At 45.3% G+C, this 25,808-nt stretch overlaps 1 protein-coding gene across 7 annotated transcripts in view; it reads left to right on the forward strand.

Moving 5' to 3' along the window:
* Positions 1-8,486: 8,486 nt before the first annotated feature.
* LIMCH1 (LIM and calponin homology domains 1) overlaps positions 8,487-25,808 on the forward strand; it is a 314,049-nt gene continuing 296,727 nt past the window's right edge. For all 7 annotated transcript variants that reach the window (XM_090035832.1, XM_090035833.1, XM_090035834.1 and 4 more), the window contains exon 1: positions 8,487-8,825. In XM_090035832.1, the coding sequence (XP_089891958.1) occupies positions 8,712-8,825 (114 nt within the window). In that variant the 5' untranslated portion in view covers positions 8,487-8,711. The remainder of the gene's footprint in view (positions 8,826-25,808) is intronic.

Here is a 25,808-nt window from a genome sequence, read left to right on the forward strand (position 1 = left end):
TGGCCCCACACCCATCTTGTCTGATCATCTATAATTTTTGGTCTGTGTTTTTCCTTTGAAGAGTGACCAACATCATTTGAAATGTTGCCATTACTAACTTTAAAAGGTTTTTAGTAGGAAATTAGCATAAATACTTGTATGTATAGGTATCCAACACCCAAACAACTTTGCAAGCCTAAAATCATAAATGCAGGCTTTCATCTTTGAAACGTTTATGCATATGAATAACAGTCACGATTATTTCTTAGCAGATGGATGTGCTATATTGGGCCTTTAAAAGGGCCATCATGAAATGCCTAAGGCCCCACTCTTGGAAAGGCTTATATACATGCTTTATTTTAAGCACCAGAGCAATTCAGTTAAAACTGGGACTACTCACATGGTTGGAGTTAGGCATTGTATAAGTCTTTGTAGGATAAGAGCCTTAGGGTATTGGCATATGAACAAGGTTACTGCAAGGGAAAGGGGGGAGGGATTTTACAATGCATCAGCTGCTGCGGTAACTGTCTGTGTTCACTCTTACCCACAGCAGCTTAACACTTTTTCAGTGAGGGAAAAACTGTGGTTGGTTAGCTTTCATCTACTAAAAAGCAAGAGCATGAAGGGGGAGCAATAGGACACCTTAAAACTTTTCCCTCTTCCACCTTGCACAAACCTTGTTTACGTGTTCATGCTCTAGTCCGCTTGATTAAAAGAGAGCAAGAGAGTGATAGTAAATGTTAAACTGTTAATTTTGTTGTTGTTTAAATAGAAGACAGTATATTTAAAACCTAGTTAACCTAGTTAACTTTTCAGGCTGGACATAAGGAAGAATTTCTTTACTGTCTGAACCCCCAAGGTCTGGAACAGCCTGCCAGAGGTGGTTCAAACACCTACATTGAACACCTTCAAGAGCAAATTGGATGCTTATCTTGCTGGGATCCTATGACCCCAGCTGACTTCCTGCCCTTTGGGCAGGGGGCTGGACTTGATGATCTTCTGAGGTCCCGTCCAGCCCTAATGTCTATAAAATCTATGAAATCTAAAGTATGAGGTACAAGTAATTTCAGGTACTCCAGACCCTTGTAAACTTTAATAGCTTTGCAATCCCACTTTTTTGTTTTAAAGCCCGTTTTTCCCTTCCCAGTTGCCATAAGGAAAATGCACACAAACAATAAAGAAAATCTCTGTCACACTACCACAAAGCATAACATCTTAACCTGCCACAGGTACATTGGGGGATAGTGCTGGCCAATGTCCTTGTGGCAGGGACCACACCACAAGGAGAAACTCACTGAAGGGAGGAGAGGTGCAGAGCCGGTGGGAGGCCACCAGAGACCAGAAGTGCAGCTGAAATGGGACTGCAGAGAAAAAAACGCTGTGCCAAAGACAGAAGAGGAAAAACTTCAATGACCCAGGGCTGGCACCAGCATGAACCTGCTTTATGGCTACATGACGATGCCGATTCACCTGCTGGCCCCCTGGAGGTCGCATAAAAACCCCACCGGGCAAGGATCGAGGAGGACCAAACTGAGTCCTTTGGAGAGCCGAGAGTGGTCCAGAGCTGTTTGCAGCCCCACTGAGGGCGTGTGGTGGCAGCCCCAAGAGGGGGCATGCAGGTATAAGTTAAGACCAGGAGGGCCTAGTTACTTATCTGAGACAGAGCACTGGATCATGGATATGGCCAGCTGGGAGTGGGACAGCAATGAACTTGAGGAGAAAGAGAGAGAAGGATTCTTGGGCTGCTGTGGACCCAAGCCAGGGGGAGACAGAAGTGTACTGGGGACCAAGGTAACCCAGGACTGGTAAAATTACAGGCCAATTAACATATGGCCTAAAGCCAGATGGTATGGCCTCCGAACTAGATTTTCCTGACTTAAAAAGGCAAAACAAGAAAATCTTTACCATGATGAGTCCTAGTTGCAGTCTGGAATTAACGTCTGGTTAGCGTAATGCAGGGTGTAGGGGAGGCGGAGCCCCGAAATGGAAAGTCAGACAGGAAGATTGAAGAAGGGACTCAGGAAAGGCAGGACTTAAAATCATCATCCCGATAACAAACTTATTCCAACAAGATGTGGCAGGTGAGAACTCCTGGGGACCATCCGAGACATCTGACCAAATGACAAGCTGTCAGCCATTAGGGAGATGGTGGCACTCAAAAAGCCAGTAAGGCAAAACGTGCTAGTGAGAGGCATGGGAGGTTACAGTCCTGCTGCTGCCAATGTTAAAATATGCTTGAGAGATCATGTTGGCAAGAATAGTAATTAATGTCTCGGGTATTACTGTGAATCTTTTTAAACTGTCAAAAATGATGGGGTAAAGGGGTAGTGGGGATGAAGCCCAATGTTCAGCCCTGCACCCCCATTCCCCCCATGCTAGTTTGGCCCCATCCGCTTCAGGCCCACCCTGTCCCAGGAGTTTTGGGATCGGGTTTGGGGCTGCTCCGCCTCCTGCCCGACACCGTTGCCCACCCCTGCCATGGCGGTCCTGCCTCTGCTTTGGGGCCAGATCCACTCCCCACACCCTTGCCCCTGCCACTTCAGCCATTCCCCCCTCCCCGTCTCTCTCCCTGCTCCAGGGTCAGGCCCTTGTCCACCCCCTCTGCCCACCATGTTGGGTCTGGGCCTGCTCCCCTCCTGCAGCTTTGGGTCCAGGCCCACTCTCCCCTTTGGCCACTGCTGTTCCTGTGCCATTGCTGCCCCATGCCTGCGGGCCTGGTGGTAGCCATGGGCCCAGGTCTGGCAGCAGCCATGGACTCAGCAGCAGCTGTGGGCAGATGCCCGGTGGTGGCCACAAATCCAGCAGCAGCTGTGAGTATGGGCCTGGCAGGGCAGTTGCATGCGCATGCTCGGTGTGGTGGCTACAGGCATGGGGTAGCAGCTGTGGGGTGGTGGTCAAGGCTTCTGGTAACCACCCCCTTCCCACCTCCCCGCCGGCTCTTATTGGGGAGTGAGGGAGGGTGCTTCAGCCCCTAGCTCCAAGAAGCAGCCTCCCTTCCAGGCTCCGTCCCCTTTGTTATGGCGAGGCTCCAGTCCCCGTCATCCCCCTCTGCCTCCAAGGGAGGGTGGCGGGGGAGCTGGTTTGGCCCTACGCCCTCCGGCCCCTCAGTCCCCACTGTCATGGCAGCGTTCCACCATCTGTCCTGTCCATCTAGAGCAGTGGTCTCCAAACTTTTTTGATCGTGCACCCCTATCATTAAAAAATTTTTGAGCATGCACCCCCAATACATGTATTAACCGGGCACACGTAAACGTCAATAGAAGTTCTAATATTGTCTTCCCGCACCCCAATGGACCATCTTGCACACCCCCTGGGGTGCGTGTACCCCACTTTGGAGACCACTGGTCTAGAGCACTCTGATTGGCTGCCAAGACAGCCAATCAGAGTGTAAGTAAATTGTTATGGACAGACAGACAGACAAACAGACAGACAAACTAAGGCTTTTATAATATTAGAGTGGGCATTTACATACTGTTTTTTCTTTGGAGCTGGAAACCTAAAAGCAACAGAACTGTGGTGGGTTCCAATACTTGCAAAAGGAACTGACTATAAGCAGAAGTGAAGTAGCAGTTTAGGTTAATTACCTCAATTTTAGTGTTATTATGAATGAGAAGTACATAAATAATTGACATGTAGACTAAGCTGGTCACCCCCAAGATGAACCACCTCAGTGATTTTCAAGGTGTTGTTGAACAATTGATAAAAAGTGATTAAATGTAATGTGTAGAACAAAGGACATGAGCAATATAACACACAAATCAAGGGAAGCAGTCACATGCTGATAACAGTAATAAAATCAAAACAATAAAAGCCATACTTAGGCAGCCCTATCAGTAGATCACAAAGCAATTCTCAAAGGGCATCAGCATGACCAGTCCCATGCTATTGTTGGGGAAACTGAGGCACAGGGACTGCAAGTGCCTTTGCCCAATAGCATCCAGTGGTCTAGTGGCAGAGATGAGACCTTAATGCAGGTTTTCTCTGGTGCACTTCAGTGCTCTATAATAGGTGACATTGGGGAAAAAAATGGGCCTTAACAGGTGTTTCTACACATGCATTTAGGTGCTAAATCTATTCCAACACGGAGGAAAGGCAGCAAGAAGGCACAGCAGCCCTTCTGGCTCTCCAAGGACCTAGCGGACCTCCTGCGGCTAAAAAGGAAAGCCTACAAAGGATGGAGGACGGGATTCACCTCCAAGGAGGATTATTCTGCGCTGGTCTGGTCCTGCAGGGAGCAAACCAGGAAAGCCAAGGCTGCAACTGAACTCCAACTAGCTTCAAGCATCAAGGACAACAAAAAGTCCTTTTTCAGATATGTGGGGAGGCGGAGGAAAAGCAAGGGCAACGTTGGACCCCTGCTGAACCAGATGGGGCAACTGACAACTGATGCCCAGGAAAAAGCCAACTTATTAAATAGGTACTTTGCATCAGTCTTTCATCAGTCCCATGGGACGCCCATGCCTGCTATGGGACAGGGAGATCCGGGTGATGGGGATCCCCTACCCTCCATAAATGCTGACCTCGTGAAGGAACACCTTGAGAAGCTGGATACCTTCAAGTCAGCCGGCCCTGACAACCTGCACCCCAGGGTACTCAAGGAGCTTGCGAGCGTCATAGCCCAGCCCCTGGCACAGATCTTTGAAAACTCCTGGCACTCTGGTGTAGTGCCCAAAGACTGGAAGAAGGCCAATGTGGTGCCGATCTTCAAGAAAGGGAGGAGAGTGGATCCGGCTAACTACAGGCCCATTAGCCTGACTTCTATCCTGGGGCAGATCTTAGAAAAGTTTATTAAGGAGGCCATCCTTGAGGGACTGGCCCAGGCTAACATCCTAAGGGATAGCCAGCATGGGTTTGTTGCGGGTAGGTCTTGTTTGACCAATCTCATTTCCTTCTATGACCAGGTGACCTATTACCTGGACAAGGGAGAAGAGATTGATGTCATATATCTTGACTTCAAAAAAGCTTTTGATCTGGTATCCCATGATCACCTCTTGGCCAAACTGGCCAGTTGTGGCCTTGGCTCCACCACGATCCGCTGGCTGGGAAACTGGCTCCGTGGTCAGACCCAGAGGGTTGTAATTGATGGCAGTCACTCATTGTGGTGCCCTGTGACCAGTGGGGTCCCTCAAGGCTCTGTCCTGGGACCCATACTGTTCAGCATCTTCATTAATGATGTGGACATTGGAGTCAGGAGTGGACTGGCCAAGTTTGCCGATGACACCAAACTTTGGGGCAAAGCATCCACGCCAGAAGATAGGCGGGTGATCCAGGCTGACCTGGACAAGCTCAGCAAATGGGCAGATGAGAACCTGATGGTGTTTAACACCGAAAAATGCAAGGTTCTCCACCTTGGGAGGAAAAACCTGCAGCATCCTTATAGGCTCGGCAGTGCTACGTTGGATAGCACTACAGAAGAAAGAGACTTGGGGGTCATGATTGACCACAAGATGAACATGAGCCTGCAATGCGATGCTGTGGCTAGTAAAGGGACCAAAACGCTGGCTTGCATCCATAGATGCTTCTCGAGCAAATCCTGGGACGTCATTCTCCCCTTGTACTCGGCCTTGGTGAGGCCGCAGCTGGAGTACTGCGTCCAGTTTTGGGCTCCACAATTCAAAAAGGATGTGGAGAAGCTTGAGAGAGTCCAGAGGAGAGCCACGCGCATGATCAGAGGTCAGGAAAACAGATCTTATGATGATAGGCTGAGAGCCATGGGACTCTTTAGCCTGGAAAAGCATAGGCTCAGGGGTGATCTGATGGCCACCTATAAGTTTATCGGGGTGACCACCAGGATCTGGAGGAACGTTTGTTCACCAGAGCGCCCCAAGGGATGACAAGGTTGAACGGTCACAAACTCCTGCAAGACCGTTTCAGGCTGGACATAAGGAAGAATTTCTTTACTGTCCGAGCCCCCAAGGTCTGGAGCAGTCTGCCAGCGGAGGTGGTTCAAGCACCTACATTGAACACCTTCAAGAGTAAATTGGATGCTTATCTTGCTGGGATCCTATGACCCCAGCTGACTTCCTGCCCTTTGGGCAGGGGGCTGGACTCGATGATCTCCCGAGGTCCCTTCCAGCCCTAATGTCTATGAAATCTATGAAATGTGAATTAGCTTAATGTTCATTAAGGTGATTTAGGTTCATGTCTACATGTACACGTTAAAGCACATTAACCCCATGTGTGCAGACTGACATGGAACTAAAGTTAGTCTTAAGTCAGTCCATACATGGCATTAATGTGCTTTACTATGTCTACATGTGTGCTAATTTGCTTTAGCTATTCATGCCTAAAATCTCCATTTTTAAGGTGCATTAAGGGTGTGCATGTGTACATGCGCGCCTTTAATGCACTTTAAATCAGGCTAAAGTGCCTTAAATTGGCACATGTACATGTGCCCAGCCAGTTCATTGTAACCTAAAGGTGGGTGGGGTGAGAATCATAGAAAATTAGGGTTGGAAGGGATATCAGGAGGTCATATAGTGCAACTCTCTGGTCAAAGCAGGACCACCCCCAACTAGATCATACCAGCCAAGGCTTTGTCTAGACAGGTCTTAAAAACCTCCAAGGGTGGAGATTCCACCACCTCTCTGGGTAACTTGTTTCAGTGCTTTACTACCCTCTGAGTGAGAAAATTCTTCCTAATATCTAACCTAAACTTCTCTTGCTGCAACTTAAAATTGTTACTCCTTGTTCTGTCATTAGCCACCGCCGAGAACAGTCTAGCTCAGTGGTTCCCAAACCCTGACAGATTACACACCACCAATGTAAAACTATACAACCTTAAGTACCATCAGCAAATTTTTCAGTTCAACCTTAAGTACTATCAGCAATTCTTAGTCATATAAAGTAATTATAATAAATCTGTTAATGCAGACCATGGACAGGTTGTCTGCATACCACTGGTGGTATGTGTACCACTGAATGGGAACCACTGGCTCTATCCTCTTTCAAAATCCTGGTCAGGTATTTAAAGACTGCTATTAAATCCCCTCTCAGTCTCCTCTTCTCTAGACAAAATAAGCCCTGTTCCCCAAGTCTTTTCCCTTAAGTCAGCCAGCTCCCTCATCATTTTTGTTACTGGACTCTCCAATTTGTTCACATCCCTTCTGTAGTGGGGGCGTGGGGGGGGGCAAAACTGAACACAGTACTCAAGATGTGGCCTCGCCAGTGCTGAATAGAGGGGAATAATCACTTCCCTTGATCTGCTGGCAACACACCTACCAATGCAGCTCAGTATGCTGTTAGCCTTCTTTACAACAAGGACACACCCCTGGCTCATATTCAGCTTATTGTCCACTGTAACCCCCAGGTTCTTATCTGCAGAGCTGCTGCTCAACCAGTCAGCCCCCAGCCTGTACTCGTGCATGGGATTGTTTTGTCCTAAGTGCAGGACTTTGCACTTGTCCTTGTTGAACCTCTTGAGATTCCTTTTAGCCCAATCCTCCAGTTAGTCTGAATCCTACCTTCCAGCGTATCTACTACGCCCCACAACTTGGTGTCACCTGCAAACTTGCTGAGGGTGCACTCTGTGCCATCTTCCAAGTTGTTGATGAAGACATTGAACAAAACTGGCCCTAGGACCTACCCTTGGGGTACTCCACTTGATACCAGCTGCCAACTAGACATTGAGCCATTGATCACTACCCTCTGAGCATGATGTTCTGGCCAGTTTTCTATCCACCTTACAGTCCATTCATCCAGCCCATACTTCCTTAGCTTGCCTGTGAGAATTTTGGGGGAGGCTGTATCAAAAGCCTTGCTACCCACTTGTCTCTGCACTGAGGAAAATGGGACTGGTGGACTGAAGTGAAGGGCCAGTCCTGGCTGGGAGAAGGGCCGCTTGTTTTACTTAGCTCTGGGGGATGAAATCCCACCCTGCTTCCAGCATTCACCCGTTTTATCTGGACAACAGGGACCTGCTGGTGTGTGCCCCCTCCAGGAGCAATGCAGGGCTGTGCCAGAGGACCTCCAGGTGCATGAGCTGGGGGCTTGTATCAGACCAGCTAGAAGAGAAATAGCTGGGGGGAGGGGGGATATTCCAGAAAGGCAACTGCTCTCTGGCATTTTGCTGGGGCTGTCCCTGCTGCTTCCTAGACCTGAGGAAGGGCCTGGAGTGCCTACGGACTCTCTTAACCACAGGGCTGGGCCAAGCAAACATGCTGCGGCCCTCTCCAGTCAGAGGGGTCCATTTTTTTTTTTTTTTTTTTGCACCGGTCCTAGAAGACTGTAATACCAGGTCAATGCATGGAGTGGATGGAGCACGCTCCGGTTCCACCACCCAATACCAAAAAGAATCTGCTCAATATAAACCTCCTGTGGAGGACATATCAGCAGGCCAAAAGCCGGTCCAGCGCAGCAGAGGCCAAGGCCTGATGCCCCGTGCCAGGCGCTTCCCCCGCGGCGGGACACGGTGCCTCGGCCGCACCTGGGCTGTGCCGAGCAGAGCATCCCCGAGGCCCAGCGCCCCGCCCCGCCCCGCCCGGTGCATAATGAGGCATGTGATCGCTGCTGCTGCTGTTGCTGCTGCTGGTGGCGGCGGCCTGGGCACCAGCACGCGCTGGCAGCAAAGCGGCTCCGCGGTATTTTTAGGTAGTGGCGGGGGCGGGGCGGGATCAAGCCCAGCTCCCAGCTGCCCAGACACCCGCGCCCTCCCCCCGGAGCGGAGCGGCGGCCCTGGCTCCGGCTCCGCGCGCCGAGAGCACCGCGGGGGTCGCCGCGCTGCCGGCTCGGCCATGGCCAGTCCCGGCGCGGGGCCGGAGGACGGGCCGCCCCTGCAGGACGCCGCGCAGCCCGAGCCCGAGCCCGAGCCCGAGCCCGCCCTGGCCGAGGCTCGGCGCTGGATCGAGGTGAGCGCGCCGGCGCCGGGGCCGGGGCCGGGGCCGGGGCGGGAGTACCCCCAGCGGAGCCGCCGCTCTGCCCCGTCACGCCCGGCAGGCAGGCACCGCGCGCTCCCGCCATCTGCTGCGGCGGCTGCGGATTGACCGGGGCGGGAATCCTGCCCTCCCCTCCCCCTGCAATCTCTTCATCGCATCCCCCCCGGGACTGCAGCTATCGTGAACCAGGGGCTGTGGGCGTGCAGTGTGGGATGGGGGTGTCTTTTTCAGTAGTGTATGCGCCAGTGGTTGTGTGGCGGGGGGGAGGGGGGTATGTGTGGGTTGGGGGGGCGGGTCTTTTTCAAGGCTGGATCAGTTCTAACTAGGACTGTGAAACGATTAAAAAATGTGATCACAATTGGTTGCACGATTAAAAAATGAGTCACAGTGCATTGCAATTTTAATTGCACAGCTAGAAACTCAAAATTATGCACAGAAAAACTCAAAAGTTATGCAAAATGATGTGGGTACTTTGTATGGGGTTGGGGGGGTTGTGCGTGGGGGGAATTTTGTGAAGGTGCTGGGGGCCGGGGGGGTTCCCAGACACCCTGGGAGGATGTAGGGTACTGTGGGTCAGGAGTGAGCAGGGCTGCGGGGGGGCCGTGGCTTGGGAGTGAGGGGCAGGCAGATAGATGCCCCATCCCTCCCTCACACCTCTACCCCCTCACACACTTACTTGCTGGGTGGTGTGCATGGGGGGGCGCAGATTGAGGCCCCCATGGTGAGGAAGGGAGTGGGGCAGAGGCAGGGGCTGGGGTTATCGGGGCCCCAGGGCTGGGGCGGATCATGGGATGAAGCTGCAGGGGCCTGGTCCATGGGCATGGGGGCTCCTACTGCTGCACATACCCCAAGGGAGGTATGGGGGCATGTGCCTCCTGGACCTATGCAGGGGTGGAGGCAGGGTGCCACTCCACACTGGGCTTTACACCCCGCTGCGACGGCCCTAGGAGCCACGTGATGCCATGCTGTGCCTCCCGCTGCCAGGCAGGCAGGTGCCACGGCGCAGCCATCGTGCGGCTTCTGGGACAAAGGCAGCAGGGTGCAGAGCCCCAGCCTGTAGCAAGCCTGTGTGGCTCTACCATTGGGCAGGTATCCTCCCTACCAACCTCATTTGTTTGGACCTTTGGATACTCCCTAAATCCAGGCAAGCATCCTATGTGGAAGCCCCAGGCCCAGAGGTCTTAAGGTTCAGATGCCCTGTGTCTCCCTTGTTCTGAGCCAAAAGATTGCTGGGTGCTGAAAGAGGAAAGGAACTAGTAAGTGACTTGCAACTTTTCTCGTTTGAACTCAGGGCACTTGGCTTGCTAACAGTATAGCCAGAAGGGTTGCAGAATGCATCCTGGGGGATTTACCTTGTGGGTCATGACTCAGTGGCACTTCCTATATTAAGATGTCCTTTGAAAAAGAGCTTCCACTTCAGACATGAGGAGGGAAGTGGTTCCCCCTCTCCCGTGCTATTCTGGTTCATGCATGTCCAGAGCTGGTGGGCATGGCTAAGAATGGTCTGTGGGAGTAGCATTTTCATGGTGTGGAAGACTAGGGGGTGTGACGACTAGGGAGTGTTCTCGGTGGATGGAGATGAAGATGGTGTGGGTGATTTACTGTGCTTGTTGTTAAGTGAGTTTCATCTAAGGATGAAATTACTTTCTGTGTCATTGCTACAGTTTCCTGCATTGATAGCTGTTATGAGTTAATGAAAGAAGCTTGGTCTTGCTCCACTGACAGGCCTTTTGATATGCCGTTCTGAATCATGGGGCCAGAGCCCATCAAGTAGCCTTCCCTGGTGAAGGGGCCACTAAGGGCACTGATTATGTGGGACTATGGAAAGCAAAAACAGGGATGGGAGTGATAGTCATTGGTTCAAAAGGAGTGCACCAAGGGGGAACACAGAGCAGAGCACACTAGATTGTTCTACAGGCAGGCCTGTTTGCTGTGCCATAAAATTATGGTCTTAGGCAAATTATGAAATACTGTAAGGCTCCCTTAGTAAGAGAGACCACTGGGGACACATCAACTGATTTCTTGAGACAAATAATAAGAAAACAGGAAGAGGAGTGAGGTCACAGGTTAATAATGTTCAACTGATGGGATGGGGGGGGGCCTCCCCCTGCTGAATATAGCCAGAGGTCTCTCATGTCATATCACGTAAAGATGTTGTACACCCAGACTGCCATTTAGTAGTTAAATATTCCAACATGTAACAGTAGACTTTGCGCTAAATAGTCATTAATCTCATCAGCAGCACAGAGCACACATGAAGACTATCATGGTACTAGTGCAGATTTCTAAATTTCAGCTGTAGCAGCTCTGAATAAATCACTCTAGTTTCTGTTCTCTTACAGTTAGGAAAATCATGTCTGTAACATTTCAGAACACATGTATAAAAAGCCACATTTTAAGCTCTGAGGGATACATCAGAGACATCAATTATGAACTGATGACACATGAAGAGTAATTTTTTTTCACAGATACTAAATAAAATTGCAGTGTCTTGAATAAAACTGCATTGATATAGAATCATTGCCAGTGAGGGGGTGGGCGTGTGTGCCATTTCTTAAGGCAAAATGCAAGAGGTGTAGAGACAGGAAAACACATGAAATGAAAATAATACAGATGACTTTCACATTTCTTATTGGGAGATGAAAAAAGTAGTTTCAAAGAGAAGGCCAGGTAAGGGGGGGACATGGTAGAAGTATATAAAATCTGGACAAGGTAAATTTTTAAATGCTCTGATATGCTCTTCCTTATAGTACAAGGAACAAAGATGCAAAATGTTATGCTAAAACTAATGAGAGAAAATACTACTGTTCTTACATGGTGCATAAGTGGCAGCGAGTTCCATTGGTTAGCACTGAAGCCAAGCACCTTGGTGCCTTGTTAGCCACATAAGAGTAATCAGAACATGAACAGTTACTTCACATAGTATCATATTTAGTCTGTGAATCCTTTTACTTCAGAGCATAAACCAGAAGTTGTCAGGAATTGGGAAGAAACTTCCCCAAGAGCAGTTTATTTCACTGTTTACCTTATAGAGATTTCGTTGTCCTTCCCTGAGCGTCTGGTACTGGACTAGATGGACTTCTGGTCTGAATGGTAATATAGAATTTACCTTCCTGAAACTCCCTTAACTCCTTATACTCTGGTATTGGATGTATAAGTGTGTAGTGCCTTACATGTGACATGCAAAGGATTCTCACTCTCTTCCCTTTCTTCTTGTCACCTTGGTGTGACTGATTTGGCATGTGATGATGTATGTCTCTGTTAATAATACTGTACTTCATGTGAATGTGAAACTGCAGAGTTAGCCAGTCTTCTTTTTTGATATAGGAAATGTTTTGGGAGTATAGAAATTGCCATATTTTACCAGTGTTCCTTTCAGTCTGGCACTTGTCCCCAACAATGGCTAATCTCTGAAGCACAGACTTTAATATCACTTTAAAAATGTTGTTCACATTGACTGTTGTAACTGGATATTTTGGGCTGAACAAATTGAGGCCCTCCCTGCACTCAAGCGGATGGCACTTGCCAGTGAGTTTTGAATGCTGCATCTGTTCCATTTCAAAATGTCAGGGAATGTTCATCAGTGGACAGAGCTTTACAGATCTTGGGAAGATCAGGGATGCTTTGAGTCCTTAGTGATTGGTTTAAAGATGCAGCTGCTTAACTAGGTCTGTAATGGTTTTTAGATCAAAGAACTGAGCAATGGCATGCGTTAACATCTGAAACCTATGACCTGCTGGCTGCTTGTGACATATGCCTCTTTGCTTGAGTACCTTCATAGCTCAGTGTTACTGAGGTGTCTTAGCTTCATATATGGCCTCATGCATTTCTCCTCCACTAAGGAGATAGGGATGGATAGCTGTTCCACTAGGGCCCATTTGAGAAAAGGGGAATTGAGAGAAGGTAAGGGCCTGATCTGCTAAAAGGACTTGGGAGTCTTCAGTTTTACCTCGGCCAAAGAATAGGCTCCTTTTCCACCTGACACCTCAGTCATTTTTGTCAGTAAGTTGCCCCAGTCTTGTCATGGCTCTAAAGCTTGGTGTTTGTGTTACTCTTATATCTGATATGAGCACTTAATTTGAGGATCCCAGTTCATTTTCCTGAAGAGACTTGATTCAGCAAACACGCTGAGAGCATGCCTGATGCACACAAGTAGGATTGAGCTTGACAAAACACACAGCTGCAGCTGCCACTTATCCAGCAGTGGGGGTGTTATCTTTTAGAACTTAGTTCAGTGATTCTTAACTGGGTATGGGGTGACATGAGATCCATTTAAGGGTTTTGCACCACTGGTCCCTGGCTGAAGACGTGAAAGCTCTCTTCCCCCAGGCCTGTGTCCTGTGCCTGCCCCAGCTACTTGGTGCAGCTGTACTCTGGGGCTGCTGCTGCCCTCCCCTGTCCCCTGGTAGCTGTGTCCTAGCTGTCCCCACACTCCCAGCAGTGTGCTCTACTGTGGGCAGGTGTGGGGTTGGAGCTGGAAAGCCCAGCTCATTCTTTCTGCAACTCCCACACTCCTTGGCCTGGCAGGAAGGGCCACAGGATGATCCCTAGTTCGTGAGACTCCGTAGGAGCAGCCTCAATGGTAGGGGTGAGTAGGGGTAGACACTGGAAGAGGCATGACCAGGGTCAGATCCTGCTCCTGTTGCCCTCACCTGGCACCAGTGACTCTATCCTTTTTAGCCTCAAGGAACTGCTTCATATCCTTTCTGAATTTAGATTGTACCTCTGTTGAGAATCACTGAGCTACCACAACATTCAGAAAAGTAATGGAGAGGTTGAGAATGACTGCCCTAGCCTAGGAATTAGAGCACTTGCTCAGCATGTGGAAGACCTAGGTTCAGTTCCCCTCTTGTGAGGGGAGTCATCCCTGCACCTCCCATCTTAACGGAGTGCTATGACCACCTATCTATAAGTTAATTAAGGGTCGGTGGAGTACTTTTGCCCCTCCCTTTGTCTCTTATGCAGAAAAGAGCTCAAGATTCTTGAGGCAAGAGGGAGAGTATGACTCCATCTCAAGAGTTAGGACAGTTGCCTGGTAAGAGGGAACCCTGGGTTCCCAGAACTGTTCCTATATTTTTGTGGTTCAATTCTGCATTGCATGAGAGAGTATTCCACATGATGGTAGGTAGACTTAGTGAGCTTGAAGCAGTGAAGAAGATAATGAATTTAAATTGTATAGATTTGCTGATTGGATCAGGAATTTGTTTCAGAAGAAACCATAATCCAGTCTTACCTCATGTGGTAGTTCCATATAAGTATCAACACTCACCACAGTGTAACACTAATCCACTGTTGTTGTCTTAGTTTAGCTGGGCATGCACTTTTTAGCCTGAGAAGGCATTACAACTAACAAAGTGGACCATATTAGTAGCACTGAGAAGACTTAAAATAAAGACACCAGAAGAAAAGTTCTATGACACAGCTCCATCAGGCTACATTATTAAAGGTGCAGTATCTCATTTCAACTAATGCATCTCAGTTTCACTGAAAGAACATATCAGTCTTGCAGAGTATAATGGGTAACTATAGCAAAATAGCAAATCTCATTTAATCTAGTAGTCTCTAATTTTAAAATGTTAGTGTTCCTTACCATGCTGAGTCTTTAAATTAAAATAGCTGAGGCTTTAAAGAATGTCTGTAAAAGCAGAGTTATTTATTCCACAAAGATTCATAAGAAGATAATACAGCAGTAAACTTATACTTAGAGCTGGTGTATCTCCTAGGGGCATTGTTATCTTGGAATCGTACCTCCTTAGGCTTGCCTCATTACTATGCCATAACCTCATTGTTGGGGCTTTGTTCAATTAGAATGTCTTTCCCATAGACTCGCACTGCTTAGAAACTTTGCAACCTGATAAAAATACTTTCTTTATGCTTGCATAGTAATAATAAACAAATCATATATTTTTTTTCTCCCCCACACTCAACATTAGAGTTTGTTGTTCCCTAGGGATGTGTATTAACTAAAAAGCAATAATTCTTAATAAGGCCTTTCTCTTTTCTCCCTCTAAACATGTACTCCCTTAGAGAGAATGTTTGATAAGTGGACATTTCCCAGGTTGGGGTTTTGTCAGGTGGAGCCTAAAGGGGTGCTGGGCAAACAAGCTGGCTTGGTAAGACCACTTCACTGAATTGGCACAAGTTTAAGTTCATAATAACCTTTTGGAGGAGAATTATGAAGGGAGGGGAGCACATTGGTTTACTTGGGATGCTTCTACAACTGAACCTGTGGTAGACTAGGGTGCTTTTGGTGTTTTTAGGCAGTATGCCTTGTAGTGGTGTGTAGTTTAGGAATAGGTTAAACAAGGACATGCATGGGATTATTTGGGTAGGGAGGACTACTGACAGCATTGAAATTGAAGTTCTAAAATTTAATATTACCTGTGAAGTACTAAGGGAGTACTGAATGCAAAGGTTTGCAGGAACCTGTGAACTCCATGTGACTTTCGTGCAGCAATTGTGTGGCATACCACCTCGTGTATGGTGATGCATAGTTCTCTGAAGCTGAAGAGACTGCAAAAATGGGACTTGAGAAGAGGAAGTTGGGGACAAAAACCTGATTACTATGTCAAGGAATCTCAACTAGAAAACATACTCAAGTATAGCTGAACTTCTAGAATGCAATGAAAGGCATTCGGGTGTGTTTCAGAAAACTAAAGTGAACTTTAAACATTTTAATTAGCTTCAAAAATCACATGTGATAAGTACACTGAGGTGGTACTTTCTCTTTATTTGACAGGCACTTGTGGATAAAGTATATTTGTCAATAGATGGAGTACTAGTTTGTCTGCTTAACTCAGTCAGAATTATTGAACTATTCATATAGCAGCTCTATAGCCCCATTTCTGCTTCACTTCTCTTTTTCCACTGTGTTCAAACTTCTCATTTCACATAGTCTTGAAGGAGACTGTCAGAAAGATCTTTGTGGCAGGACCCTGCTCTAGCTGGGTAGCGCAGTGTTGCCACAATCCACATTGAGACCTTTAGTGTTGCCGTAGTACAACTGACTTGCCCACTTGCTAGGGAGAAGACAGATCCATCAGACTTTTTTTTTTGTATGCCTGTAGTTCCAGTGAGGCTAATAACTGCTCATGGGAGTCTGTGAATAAAGTTCTGTTGTATGCAGAGGTCCACACAGTATCACAGCCAAAATCATTAATTAGATCTCAAACAATTCTCGCACTATAGTTGGATTAAACTGGTGAATTAACCTCTAGCTTTGGTAGGTTTTAGAACTTCATTAACTGCATTAGCATAACTTCTTGGTAGGACTTAGCTTGTATGTAGCATTGCACTGACGCAGCTACTCTACTTCTAGAGCAGGGGTGGGCAATTATTTTGGGCAGAGGGCTGCTTGCTGACTTCTGACAGGCCGTTGAGGGCCATGTGACAGGCAGCCCAGGGCAGATAAATATTAATTTACTCAATTTTTTTAGGGGCTCTGTGGGCCGGATAGAATGGCTTGGTGGGCCACATTTTGCCCACCACTGTTCTAGAGCTACCACATAAAAAACTAACGTGGTCTACTTCTACAATGGCTCTTTTGCAGCCCTGCCCCCTGCCAAGTCACGGCAGAGCAATCCTAAGGGTGGAAATAGACCTTGCCTTGCCATTTGTGCTGCCATAATTTTTTTTATGGTGGCACAAATGCTGAGCAAGTAGAGGTGGACACCTTTGTTGCCCAGCATGAAAGGAAAATCAGTGGCACAACAAAAGGTGCTAATAGGCTCTTCCACTTTGTTGCTGCAGACCTTTGTTACCTCTGTGGTAGAAGAGTGCAAGCAGTCTGAGTGGCTTGTGTTCTCCTGCCACCTTGGGCAGGTGCTTTGAGGGCTTAAAGGGCCCTGATATGCCCCCTGGAGGACCTGTCTCCTTTTCTCATTTACAGAGAAGCACCCCAGAATATCTCAGAGTGCCTCTGCATAAGCAGGGAGGTTAGAGGAGAGCTTGTCTGAGTGGGGAAGGGCTTCTTCCTGCTCAGGCAGATCTGTGCCCTGGGTCTGGCTGGGTGGGGAAAAGCTCCATTTTCTGCACTGGGGCAGACTCATCCCTGGTGATTACCAGGGCAGGTCTGGCTGGGCAGGGAAAGTGGGGTGATTACATTGTCCCTTGTCCCACACCATCAGGGGCAAGACAAAGGGCAACATGCATTTCACCCAATGATGTGGACACATCATGGCACAGGTGATCTGCTTCCTTCAGCAACTTCTGTTCTAGCTTAAAAATGACTCTTTGGAAGAGTCGAACGATTGTGACCTATATCTGCTCTTAAATGAGTGTAAATCCAGAAGAAGTGGTTTTAATTTAATTGAGGGCAAAATTTCACTCTGTCTTGTCCAGGGCAAAATTAATGGTCACAGACAAGGTGGAGGGAATATATCAGGCTATTCAGTGAAGTTCAAAACAAACTTCTTAAAAGCTCTTTCTTAATTCTGACTGTCCCCTTCCTAAATGTTTCTTTTCCTGGTTACTTAGCAACCAACCTGCTCTCCTTTATACATGGAGTTCAATTCCCTGGTCATGAAATCACACTGTTAAGCCATGTTACAAGTGGTTCTTGGCATAAGGGTTGTGTTGTGGGTGGGCATAATCAGAACAACAATACTATTGATAAAGGACTAATGTCAGGAAGTGGATGACTGAACTGCTAATTGTCTTAAAACGGAATTAATTTGGAGCAAGACAGAGAAGTGTCTTTTCTCTAAGATGTAATAAAATCTCTCTTTCATAGTCAGGATTTTCAGCTTCCCGCCCCCCTCCACTTTAACACTGGACCCTAGAATATTTGTCCTGCAGTCTGGAGAGGGACCCAGCATAGATAGACAGAAAACCAATTCACTCTATTTTGGTAACTTGAACTATGCAAAACTCTTGTTTCCAAGTAAATTGCTTGTCATCTAGAAATAAAAGTGGGCTGTTGACCAAATAGGGAAGTTCTTGATCTTTGGAAAAAGAATTCAGGGAAAAAAACCCTCTATGTATTTGCCTTTGCAGTCAACTTCCTCAGGCGGTGTTGAAGTTCAGTCATGGGTTTGAAAGTAAGGACTAATGAAGCATATGTGGTGAAATGATCTGAGGTGTTGGTCCATTCTTAGTGAGTAACCCTTGTGATTTTTTTTTTTTTTATGATCTGTCACAACTGTGAATCTGCAGCCACATTCATAGCCATGGAACTTCCTGACTCCAGCGGTGAGCTTCCCTATCAATCTAAGTATAATTCCTCTCAGTCTTATTCATAATTTGGGAATACTAGGCAATAGAAGCTTCAAGTCCATTACTCTGAAGGTGACTGAGAACAGTCCCCAGTCCATATGGTGAACCATTGCAAATAAGCAGAAGTGGCTTCTCCATGTCATAACGGACTAGCATGCTGTTAGACAACAATAGTCACTTCACATCATTGAAAGCCTTGTGCAGTTTGGTCCATTTCCAGGTGGCATCTGTATCCAATAGAAGATACAAAGGCTCGTTGTCTTTTAGAAAAGAATGGTAAAAATTAAGGAGATCCAGGAATGCTTGCAGTTCCTGCTTATTTTAGTGTCAGGACCTTATGAATAGCTTTTACCTTTGCGTTTGTTGGATGAAATTTGGTGGCATCAGCTCAGAATCCCAGGAACTGCACACTGGTTACTCTAGAAGCACATTTCTCTTTCTTGTGATTTAGACCAGTATTGGAAATCCAGTGTAACACTTCTTGCAGTTGGACAACTAAATCTGGCATGGACCCTGCTCTGATGAGGACATCATCAAAATATGGCATGACTCCCTTAAGACCTACAAGTCAGTCATTCATAACTTTTTGGAACACTCCATGTGGAATGGTTACTCTGAATTGTAGGCGCTTGGCTTGGAAGGCTCCCTTATGGGTGATGATTGTACATCAGCCATTTGATCATACACAGAGAGTTGCTGATATACCTGGACCAAGTCTAATTTAGCAAAAACCTGTTCTCCAGCAGGAGTGGCAAGCAGCTGGTTTACTGCTGAAATCTGCCATGAGTGTTTGTCCAGTGCTGTATTAATGATACATTTGTGGTCAGCACATAATCAAATACAGTATCACCATTTTGCTTCATGATGGGCGTAGGGCCTGAGGTGGGATTTAATAGCAGCATTCAAATACCCGAAGGGTGCTTCCAAGTTGGATTTAAATTTGCTTCCAAGATGCCTTGTTCCACAAGGAGGTCAATCTCTGCATCAGTTTTTGGACAAAAGGTGAAGGCAACATAATGAGGCTTCTTTTGAATTGTAAGCACAGTTGGATCCAATGTAAATGACAGGCTGGCCCTTATAAGCACCAAGCTGTTCGTCAAAGACCTTGTTGAAATCCTGTAGGACATTTTGTAAGGTATCCATCATGAGTTGGTGCACTCCTCTTAATTTGATACCCAGTGTCTTGATCCATTCTCTTCCTAGTATACTTGTTCTCTGACTTCTGGCAATTATTAGGCAGAGGACACCTTGGTCCTGCCCATAGTGGATGTTGACATAACATGCACCCTTCACATTGATTGTTTATTTGATGTAATCTACAGACTTGGCTTTGCAGGGCACTAAGTGGATGATTTCTAGGCTTTGGTGAATTGTACATCCCTTTTGAGATTAAAGTAAATTTGGATCCTGAGTCTACCTCTGTAGTACAGGGAACACTTTGGAGAATCACTGTTGTTTAGGCTGTCTTTTTCTGAGGGAACTGTGTGTATTTAGTCTGGAGAAGAGAAGACTGAGGGTGGATTTAATAGCAGCCTTCAACTACCTGAAGGGGGGCGTTCTGAAGAGGATGGAGCTAGACTGTTCTCAGTGGCGGCAGATGACAGGACAAGGCGCAATGGTCACAAGTTGCAGCAAGGGAAGTTTAGGGTATATATTAGGAAGAACTTTCTCACTAGGAGGGTAATAAAGCACTGGAACATGCTACCCAGAGAGACTGTGGAATCTCTATTTTTGGAGGTTTTTAAGACCTGGCTAGATAAAGCTTTTGGCTGGGATGATCTAGTGGAGCTGGTCCTGCTTTGAGCAAGAGATCGGAGTAGATGACCTTCTGAGGTCCCTTCCAACCCTAATTTTCTGTGATTCTGTACATGCATCCCAACCTTAGAAAAGATCTTACAAAACACAAAGGAGATCTCCGAGATTAACTATGAACTGATGTGTGCGACTAGAGAGAGAGAAGGTTCGAGAACAAAGCTACTATTTTACTTGTAGTGGTTCCAATAAAATGTGGCTTTCTTTTTATTTAAAACAAATATTTAAACTGTCTTCCCTTTGAAGAAGTGTCGCATCTTGCAGTGCTGCTTTAGTATGCAGTTTTTGTAGCAGAGATAAAAAATCCCGAATGAGCAGATCCTTCACAAGTTATTCTTTGGGGCTTTAAAAGTCTTCCTCTCCCCTCTCTGCCCCACTTTCATTCAGTTTCAGTTTGTATGCATTTGAAAGGAAATGGGTAAAAAAGTGTTGTTCGCACTTTTTCTTTGACTTGTTTATATTGTCATAGTGCTGCCCTACAGTACTCATGAGGCAGGACTGTCATGATAAGCACTGTATATACATAGAACTTGTTATGCTTCTGGAGTGACTCAAGAAAAAAAAAAACTTCTGGGCAACACGTTTCATTGTCCAGTTCCCTATTTTTAGTAGGTAACTTGGGCTGTCTTTTTTTATTTTTAGGGAGATTTATAGTAAATAACATGGGTAACCTCAGCTCTGAGATATTAATGGTAGTTTAACCGAAGTCATTTCGTACCTCAGTTGACCAATATGGAAATAATTCTGTTCAAAACCGTTATAGAAAGGGTACTCACTAGGATGTGCAAATTTATCAAATGAGAATTCAAATATTAAATCCCTCTTAAATAGTCTTGAGCTCACACTAATATTTGATTAGAACATTTATAGTCAGTGTAAGGCCAGTTGTAGCAGCGTAACTTGTTTAATATCTTAGGTTTGTTTTTGTAATGATTGCTGGTATTATGGATTGCCCCTTGATACAGATCAAGTTGAAATTTAATTTATTGATTATGAATAGCTTTTTGTTTGATTTAAGAGGGAAAAATCTATTTTGACTTCAGTATCTGTAGGTTGGGATTTGGAGAAGGGAAGAACATGAAGTCATCTACTTCCAAAAATAATTAAATTCTTTTGGCCTTTTGGTAACAATAAAAAATGAAACCTGAGGTTTGGTGCACAGTACCAGAGATTACTTCATTTTAAAATTAAACTTGACAAGGTTAATATTGGCATAATAATAGCACTGTGGCTGGCTGGCTCCAATAAATTGTTATGGCTTCATTGGGCGCTTCATAGGACAGGGAACAGTTATAAGCTGGTAAGAAGAGAGTGATTCTTCAGTTCCCCCTCTTCTGTGTAGCACTGGGAGATCATGAAAAGTAGGGGCCTTCTGATAAGCTATATTTTCTTCTTGTTATCCCTCCCACACTTCCTGCTCCTGTCACATTTCCCCTTCCTACAAACCTTTTGAGACCTACAGAATAGGAGACGTCTTCTGCAAGCTTTGCTGAATCTCCATCAGAAAAAGCTGGAGAAAGCTTAGATGTATAGAGATTATGGGCCATTGTTCTTCCTCCACCGTTCTTCAGAGGATTGCACCAAGGAAAAGAACTGCTTCATCCATGCCAGAAAATCATAGATATTTTCTTGGTAGCTTCACATGGGTTGGAAATTCACAGGGACAGCTCTCAACCCTGTTTTGTGTCAAGGCTGAGAGGACTACTGATTACTGTTTTTACATCTTGTGGATTTATCTGTGAGGCTCTTCAGGAGCCAGGGTTTACGGTGAGAGTGAGTGGCATGAGATGACCCTCTTACACTTTTGGAGTGGAAATACATTCTAAGGAGAGGAGGGAGACTGTCTGGGTTATGGTCCCCTGGGGCTTTTAAATTGCTGTGACTCTTATAGTGATGAGGAGTATCTGGAAAAAGCTGTTCTCCAAGTATTGTTGACTCATCCATGTCTTCTATGACATTCCTGCCTGTGGACATGTGGTAGGCAGGAGTGTGTACGTCTCCTGGGCCCTACAGAAGGGGAGGCCAGTTCCTGAGAACTTATAGAAACTTTGAACAATTGGACTCTGTTTCCATGGGGCCCCCAAATTGTATTTAGTTCAAGATTTATAGCCTTCACAGCTGCAGCTATTCAGGTAAACAGAGGTTCTTAACTAATGATTTTAGGAGCTGAACTTAAAGAAGAACAGAGCACAGTAAAAACTCAGTAAAATCATGGTGGTTAGCAATGCTGGGTTTGCAGCTTTCCTATGCAGAAGGGTTGGTGGGGGTATCAATGGCAGGGGGACTTTCTGTCCAGAGGAGGCACTTCCTTTCTGTGGATGCCTAAAGCCTTTGTGTCACTTTCTTAGGTCTGGAGGATGAGAACCCCCTTCAGTAGACCTTAGGACTTTAATGACTCCTAAACAGAATGCAAGGTGAAGTAACAGTTGCACACACGGCAGTGTTTCAGAGTAACTGCATTACAAGAATGCTGGAGATTTAAAACAAACAACTCTTCTCCCTGCAAATGGAAAGTCAGGAACCTAAACTTTCTAGCTAGACCTCTTTGCTTCTCAGGCTTTTTTTGATAAAAGCTAAATTCTTATTTTTCTATTTATTAATATCCTCCTCCTGTTACACAACAGTCTTTTGAGCAGAATCCTTGCAAGACTGTAGTGAACCTGGACAGAGATTAAAAGTACTTCATCATGTATTTTCCATTAAGAAATTCATATGACTTAGTTTGTGTTATGCCATTCATGTTAGAGGGCAGGAGGACATTTAGATGCATTTAGTTGTTTTTTTTATCTAAAATGGATTTTCTTTAAATGCACTCCTTTACTTCCATGACTCTTAGTCAGTTTGGAATGGTGACAATGTTTGGTTTCAAAATTCCTTATGATTTGACTTATTTTAAAGTCTTTCTAAGTATTTGACTGCAAAGTCATACCCGCTTGGGTATCTAGGTTCTACATGTCTTATACCTGAGATGGGAGAGAGGCAGGAGAAGAGTTGTTATTCCTGTCTTGGATTTTTACCATCCACAGAGAGAAACAGCGGTTGTTTATTACAAATAATTTCAGTGGTCTGTCTGAGTTAATAAAAGCATTAATGTTTGGCAGAAGACTCTGAAATGTTTCATTTTTCTTAAAAGTCAGATAACATTAAAAGTTGCTCTTTTTTAATATTCTGTTTTCAAGTGCTGTTTTTATTTAAATGATTAAAAACAGCCATGAGGTGAGCAAAATTCTCCTATTTGGCAGTGAGCTGTTTTATGACTTTTAGAATTTTTGTAAGGGCTTGCGGGGGGACTGACTCTTCTCTGTCATAATCCCATTGGCAGGCATGTCATAGGTCCAGGAACTGAATCGAGAAAGACTTACTTGCTAGATTTATTTTTGTTCATGTGTTATTACTCTTAGTCCATTCAGTAGGATAACTTGTATAGGTAAAATGCTGCAAGATCAGATTTTTGATGCTTTCCTGAAGTCCAGAAGTATAGTTGTGAATACAAAAGTTATATCCTCAGTTTAACAAAGTAATGTATGAACTAGGAGTTCTGTATGTTGTAACAATAGTTTTCCTTTTTAAAGAATATAGCCAAAAAGATGATGGCGAGAGGGTTTTGAAACTGTGTTTCAGAAATTCAATAAAAGTTCTGATTTTAAATAAGTGTGTTCTGCCAGTATTTTGATTCATAAAAGATATTAAAGAGAAAAAAGCTGTTTCCCAAGAAGATGGCTTGTTACAAGATGGGCAGAAGGTCAGGATTAATTGGTCACAAAGGTGAGTCTAACCCAACTAGGAAGAAATTCTAAATTTAATGAAAACCCCTCCCAAAAATTAGTCTTTGGAATCTTTACAAGAAAAATGGCATAAATCAAGGAAGCTAAAGCATTTTAAGGAACACCTATTAAAACATCTTGGCTTTTAAAACAGAAAGGAAAAAAACCAACTATCATCAGAGGCCTTTAGAATTTCATGCTTGCTGTGTATGTTTGCTTTAGTTTTTGTTTTTCCTTTCTACCTGTTTATCCTGGAGTTGTACAGCTGCATCCACCTCCACTTTTGTAGTTGTCCTTTCATGCAGATACAGTGACCACTTTCTGCCTGGATGTTTAGTTTTCAGCTATAGGGAGACTTGATACTGAAATTACAACCCTCACATTGCTTCTACTGGAAGCACTAGGTCTAGTGCTCAGATCTCAGTCTTAGAACTGTCCAGGCATGCAGGGCACTTCTAAAAGTGGATGTGGCGGCTGTTCCACAGTGATTCCTGGCATTCGGTGTCCCAGATTTGGCACATCACAGCTGGGTAGCTCAGATGTCCCTTCTGAGGAGATGTGCGTGGAGAGAACAGGGCGTTAAAAATAAAACTGTTTGAGCGTAGTCACAAGTGACTGCCAAGTAATTCTTTGTTCCCTTATCTCCCCATATCTCCTTTATAATGTTACTATATCCCTGGAATCAGTCTTTGAGGTGCATGTTTGTGGTAGGGTGTCTTGAGACAAACATGTAGCTGGATATGTTGCACCTCTGTGCTTGGGGCTGAGGTACACATAGGATATTAAAGTCTAGTTTTTTTTAACTTAAGTTGGAAATTGTCCCTCGTGTATTTCTGTAAAGAAAAACAAAACAAAACATTTTGTTTGTCACTTTATTCACACCATTTTGCATCTTCTATAGAGGAAAAAGTAGACAACTGTTCTGGATGCGGCTTTTCAATAACAATGAAAAATGAGGGACTGCAATGAGATGATGTTAAATTTGATTTCTAGTGATCTAGGATTTTATCCATCAGTTCCCATTCTCAATAGCTTTACTGGTCTCTTCTTTTTTTTCCAGTAGATTCTCGTTAGCACCAGTATTGGTGCCCTGGTGCTGTGTTGCTCCTTTGTGGCTGTGTCTGTTATAGAAAGTATCATCTGACAACAGCCTGTTTTTTTCCCCCCGCAATGCAGTACATAAACAGCTACAGTATGCACTACTTTCTCTCTTTCTTAATTTAATTTTTAATATTGAGACAATATGTATTTGTAATAATGCAGAGTGGGGTTTTTTTTGCTACCCAGTATTGTTGCTTTGTGTGTGCTTGCTCTGGTGTATTAGTTTTAAGTCTTCTGAGAGCTGAAAAACATTTTTGGAGGTGTACACACAAACCCTATCAAAGGAGCTGTATTGATTGAGTTCCCACTATGCCGTGCACCCTACATCAGGTATCAATTGGTAAATTAATTTAAAAATGTTAAACTTACTTATTGCAGGTGAAAGGACTTGATCAATTTGCTCTGCTATTTCGCAGTCATAATTCTGGAGACTGTGAAACCATGCTGGACTATATTCAAAGCCTTCAATACATCTGGGTTTTTTTTTCTTGGAGGTGGAACTCATCAAAATCATTCTGACCCTCTTCATTCCCTCATTTCCTTGATGATGTACTGGGGTGTTTTGCTCTGTTTTTTTTTTTTTTCCCCCTCCAGTTTCTTTATTTGGTTTTGCCACAGGTGTGGTGCTCAGATTATGAATACCTGTAATCATTTAGACCATTTAGACTGATTTAAACATGAAGCAGACAGGCATACAAGTCTGTTTAAACAGGTTTAAAGCTTTCTGGAAAGCTTTGAAAGCGTGAAAATTAAGTACTGTTTTAAACTGGTTCACAGTCTTGTATTGTGTGGGCACCAGCCAGTGTTCTGTGATGTGGGTCTGATTGGTCATCCAGCCATCCCACACCGCACTGCTTCTTACCTTCCCACTGCTACAAGTGGCTGCTCTCGTATGCAGCCGGAACAATACTCCCCTCCTCTGCTCTTCCCCCGCCCTTAGTTGGCACTTTTTAAAAGGGCTCCCTTGCACTGTTTATTCAGTAACAGCTACCTTTCTAACAATCAATTGTGTCCTCTCCCCTTGCTCAACTGCAGCCCTTTCTTGTGCCCTCCCTACCTCTAGAAA

Source organism: Crocodylus siamensis, chromosome 2, assembly GCF_052110815.1.
Source record: "Crocodylus siamensis isolate JL-2025a chromosome 2, ASM5211081v1, whole genome shotgun sequence".
Classification (NCBI taxonomy): Eukaryota; Metazoa; Chordata; order Crocodylia; family Crocodylidae; genus Crocodylus; species Crocodylus siamensis.